The following is a 4776-nucleotide window of genomic DNA, read 5'->3' on the forward strand; positions in this document are numbered from 1 at the left end:
AATAGATAACAAGTAGATATGTACCACTATTAAGAAATATCTAAGAAATATCACCTACTTATTAAAAAAATCGAATATTTTTAGTTTGTCTATATTTCGATACATATTTTTCATCATAAATATTAAAAATATACAAATTGATTCGAAATGTAACATGATGACGTCACATTTTTTATTTTACTAGCAAAATGCAAATGAGGCGTACACAAACGAGCAGTAACGTGGCAAAGCGAGAGAGCTCACATTGTATATTGATCTGAAAAGCCACATGACTCAATGACGTCATTTCTGCGCAAAAATATTCATGAATGGTAATTTAGAAGTCGTACGACATCCCTTACTATTGAACTCTTGATTATATCTTACACATTGTAATGTACCTAGAAAGCTATTGCTATTTCTAGGCTTTGACGTAAGAAAATTTTCATATTTTCAAATAAAAAAAAGATTGCAGGAGTATACTTAATGACGTCACATCAATGCCCTGTAATCAGCAGATTCGCATTAGGTATACGAAAACTATTTTTTTATTGATGGTATCCAAAATTGTGGTAAGTATTTTGAGCTGAAAAGAGCAATTTTTCAATGGTTGAATTTTAAAAGGGCTTATGGATTGATACCTAAGTTACGCACTGCATTTTTTTATTTTCCTAAGATTTGTCACTTAATAAAACGGACTGTAAAAGCTAGACTAGCCACTTAGATGAAAAAAACCTATAATATTTTCAACTCAGATCTCATTATCAAAAATTATCGTTCTTTTGCGACGAAGAAATCAGAAAGAAAGTGCATAATATGAGCATATCTGTATAAATCCGAAATTATAACACGAATTATTTATTTATTTATTAAACATTTAGAAAAAAAACTAAGGCTTACAGTATACCTACTCTTTGTTACCTAGATTTAGTAAATTACTGCAATCCATTTTGAAAAAAATAAAAACCTAGTACCTACCTAGGTACCATCTACAAAATTTATCGTACCTAGGCATTATTCGATATCTATAACGGTTAGGTCTTTCTACGCCCTATTATATCCTTCAGATTGCTATCCGTATTTTGACATATTGCCGGACCCATCTCGAAGGTGCAAGATTGCAGTACCTAGGTAATTTATTACATTTGAATATTACAAAATTGTGTTGTAATAGCCGCAAATATGTCCGATTCACAACTTTATTGGAGCTGTAGAAAAGCCATGGATGATGAACCAAGTAAGTTTTATTTATTGCACCTAAATTATAATAAAAAAACCTTGAATTTTAAGTTACAAAATTCGAAAAATTATTTTGCAAAAAAATTAGTTTTGCCGCCTAAATTGACATTTGGATTTTTTAATTATTTTCTTAAAAATAGACTAAAGAATTTTTAGAAAATATTTTTTTAATTACCGCTGTTTGGATTCGGAGATATTGATCCGATGTTCACGCATGCGTAATGTTATATCAGGTCACTGCACCTGTTTGATATATTAACGTCACTAAAACACTTGTGAACTGTCTCAAAAGTTTAGAAGTGGACATTCTAATTATATATTTTTCACTTATTTTCGGATTAAAGGGATTCGTATTTGAACAAAATGCCAGAGGATGGCGGTTTTCAGCGGCGTTTCGGCTATACTAAGGATAATGCGGCAAATTTCACGCCTTTTATACCAGCAGTAGGCTGCGTAATGGTCATGCGTCTAAGATACCACTTGTTTGATCAGTTGCCTGGCAACATAACTTTTGTTATTTTTGCTTTTGTCGAGTTAAATAGGTCGATGACTTGTGGGGGCCTACCCTTGAGGTAAAGTATGCAGGAATAGAAGGACATGCAATGAATCGAGCTAAACGCTCGTACTAGGTTTTAACTCAGACTAGGTTTTTAGATCAAATAGGATTATTTTTGTCGGAATGCTTAAAGTTTTGTGAAAGAGATGGATATTAATTGTCAAATTAGTGTTTATTCAAATCACTGATTTGATTGTTTCATCATCTTTTTAGCAGGGTTTCCCGATGCGCGCAGCTCGATTTACAACGATTTGGTAAATAAAATAGTAACCACTGATGTCTCTGACATCTTGCAGTCACGACTGCACGGAATGAACCCTGCTGTCTCGCCAACCGTGCGTTGGCGAGACAGCGTAGTGGGTTCGATTCCCGCACTGAGATAGTCTTTGTATGATCCACAAATTGTTGTTTCGGGTCTGGGTGTCATATATATTTGTAAACGCACTCAAAACACAGGAGAAAATCTTAGGGTAGGACAACGTATTTACAAAAAAATAAAATTGAAATGAAGGTTTGATTTCAACTTAACTTGCAAGTATGACTAGTTAAAAGAAATATTTCACTCGTTTCTCGTTTCAGTAACATTGGCTAAGTTCCCAATGAGGGTCATAGTCCCTCCTATTCATCCGTCGGAAGGGCCTGCTGAGAGCTACCCAGTGTCTCCAGTACCAGACGATGTCCAAGAAATTGTCGCTATACTAGAGCGATCCGCATCACTCCCGGATTTTATTCCAGAATTACAGAAAGAGCATAGTATATTGTCTTTTCAACACTCATTTTATGTGATCTCAGGTAAGTTTAACACATTTCTTGTAATAGACGTAGAAGGTTTGAGCCTTAATCAACACGCTTGCTCAATGCGGGTTGGTGATTTCAGACTTAGGCTAACTAGAGTTATAAACTCAGGTTCACTCACAAAAGTGTGTTTTAATGTGGGAGAGCCAGTGATACCACGGCCTCACAGAAAACCGACGTGAAACAACGCTTGCTTCGTGTTTCGTTAGTGATGTTAGCGGAGGCCCAATTATCCCCCATCCCAATCTTACTACGTTGTTACCATTTTTAAAGGGGGCAAAATCATCCAATGATTCCTTCCATCTTGGGTAAAATGAGAGGTAGCGTCAGACTCTTACTAAATAAAACCCACCCCGTTCCTGCTTTGAGCCGGACGCCCAGTAACCATATAACTACGTTGCTACCATAAATATGCTTTCATTTAGCTTCTTTCATTCCAGGCGACAATAATGTCACTTCAGGCAACGATATGGAGGTAACTGAGCCTGATCTGAACGCTCCATCCACTTCAAACGCATTTGGTTCTATGGCGTCATCAACTTCAACACCACCAGATGGTATAGGCACACAGTCTGCGAGGCTGCAGTCTCCATTCAATGCTTGTTTTATCCCTGGTGATATGGGACCAGTGCCGTTCAGGACCAAAGAGGCTTTGGAGAAAATGATTGTTATTAATAATAAGATAGGTAAGAATTTCTTTGGGAATGACCTTCAGTCGATGAATGTATATTAAGTGCCTTCCTGGTCTATTTGTGATAAATGATTTTGACTTTTGACTTTGTATTTGAAGAGAATAAGGTATGCGAAAGATGTGTCATTTAATGTTTTTGTCTGCTCGGGAATCGAACCCAGTAAGAAGTGGTCAAAAAACAATATTATGACTGTTTTAATGTGACTATTCTCCTTACTTCTTACTTAATAATATAAATGCGAAAGTTTGTCTGCATGTTTGGTATTCAATCACGCGGGCGAAGCCGTTGGCAGAAGGCTGGCAGGTTGGTTGGGAGGCTAGTGTGTGAGTATAAAAAGAATATGTGTTTGTTGAGGATGAGCCTGTTGCTATACACAAATCCAGATTCCACACCATGACTGAGAATTTTGAATTGAAAACCCTAAAAACGAGACAACGGTGTGACAAAACCGCGCTTAATATCAAAATTTTGACTTCACAGATGCGGCCAAAGAAAACGAGAACATAAAAATAATAGAAAAAGAAGTATACAGACTGCACAACGAAGCTACACACGCTTATTACAACCATTTATATGAAACATCCATTGCCAAACTGAAGATCGCTGAAGCCTTTCTGAACTTGGCTATCACATGCGACTATGATCAATTTGATCGTATCAGAAAACTGATGCTCCGTACTTATATATCTTTGGCTGATTCTTATAAGGAGAACAAACAGATCAGCCAATGTATTGTGATCAATCAAAGAATTAATACAGAATTCAGCGTCGATGATGTGATCCGCTATAAGTTTATAGAATTACAGCTAATGACTGAAAATTCTGTGTCTGATGTTCCTGGGACTGCTGAGCGACGCGTGTAAGTCTTTGGTGTTTGTCTGCCGACTGACAAAACTTTTGAAGGCAGACTTTTTTTTTTTCAATGATATAAGCCCATGGCCTCCCGAAACACTAGAGACGTTACAATTGCGTTGCCGGCCTATTGGGTGTTAGGGATTTTTTTTTCAATGGTATAAGCCCATGGCCTCCCGAATCACCAGAGACGTTACAATTGCTTTGCCGGCCTATTATCGGGTATTAGGAATTTAAGGGTTGTTTGGGAATCGGAGATTAGGAAGATTGGGATGGGAGGTAATTGGGCCTCCACTAACTCCGCTAATAATGCACCTATGTGGTGCATTTTACACTTAAGGGGGGTCAACAAATACGTAATTTGAAACAATATCTTACCGTTTAACGGTAAGTTTAAATATAGCCTGAATATTGGTGGATTTGGATAGGTACTAAAGATGGAACATATTTATCAGACATTTTGTTCGTAGCTAATCAGAATTCTACCACGATGCTGCCGTGCCGTAAATAATATTTTTCCGCATTGTTACATTATCATCATCATCATCAGCCGGAAGACGTCCACTGTTGAACAAATGAGGACTAAGAGGGAGGCCCTTAGTCCTCCACGTAGAACGACAAACCCACCTGCATCCACTATCGTTACATATCAAAGTTTAATTC

The 4776-nt window shown here is 37.1% G+C and overlaps 1 protein-coding gene across 1 annotated transcript; it reads left to right on the plus strand.

Annotated features, from left to right (window-relative positions):
- Positions 1–812: 812 nt before the first annotated feature.
- Positions 813–4192, plus strand: LOC118280851 (uncharacterized). The gene is made up of 4 exons (XM_035601238.2): positions 813–1216; positions 2354–2566; positions 3010–3255; positions 3742–4192. The coding sequence occupies exons 1-4, from the start codon at positions 1162–1164 to the stop codon at positions 4122–4124; spliced, it is 897 nt and encodes a 298-aa protein (XP_035457131.2). The 5' UTR covers positions 813–1161; the 3' UTR covers positions 4125–4192.
- The last annotated feature ends 584 nt before the right edge of the window (positions 4193–4776 follow it).

Source organism: Spodoptera frugiperda, chromosome 19, assembly GCF_023101765.2.
Source record: "Spodoptera frugiperda isolate SF20-4 chromosome 19, AGI-APGP_CSIRO_Sfru_2.0, whole genome shotgun sequence".
Taxonomy (NCBI): Eukaryota; Metazoa; Arthropoda; class Insecta; order Lepidoptera; family Noctuidae; genus Spodoptera; species Spodoptera frugiperda.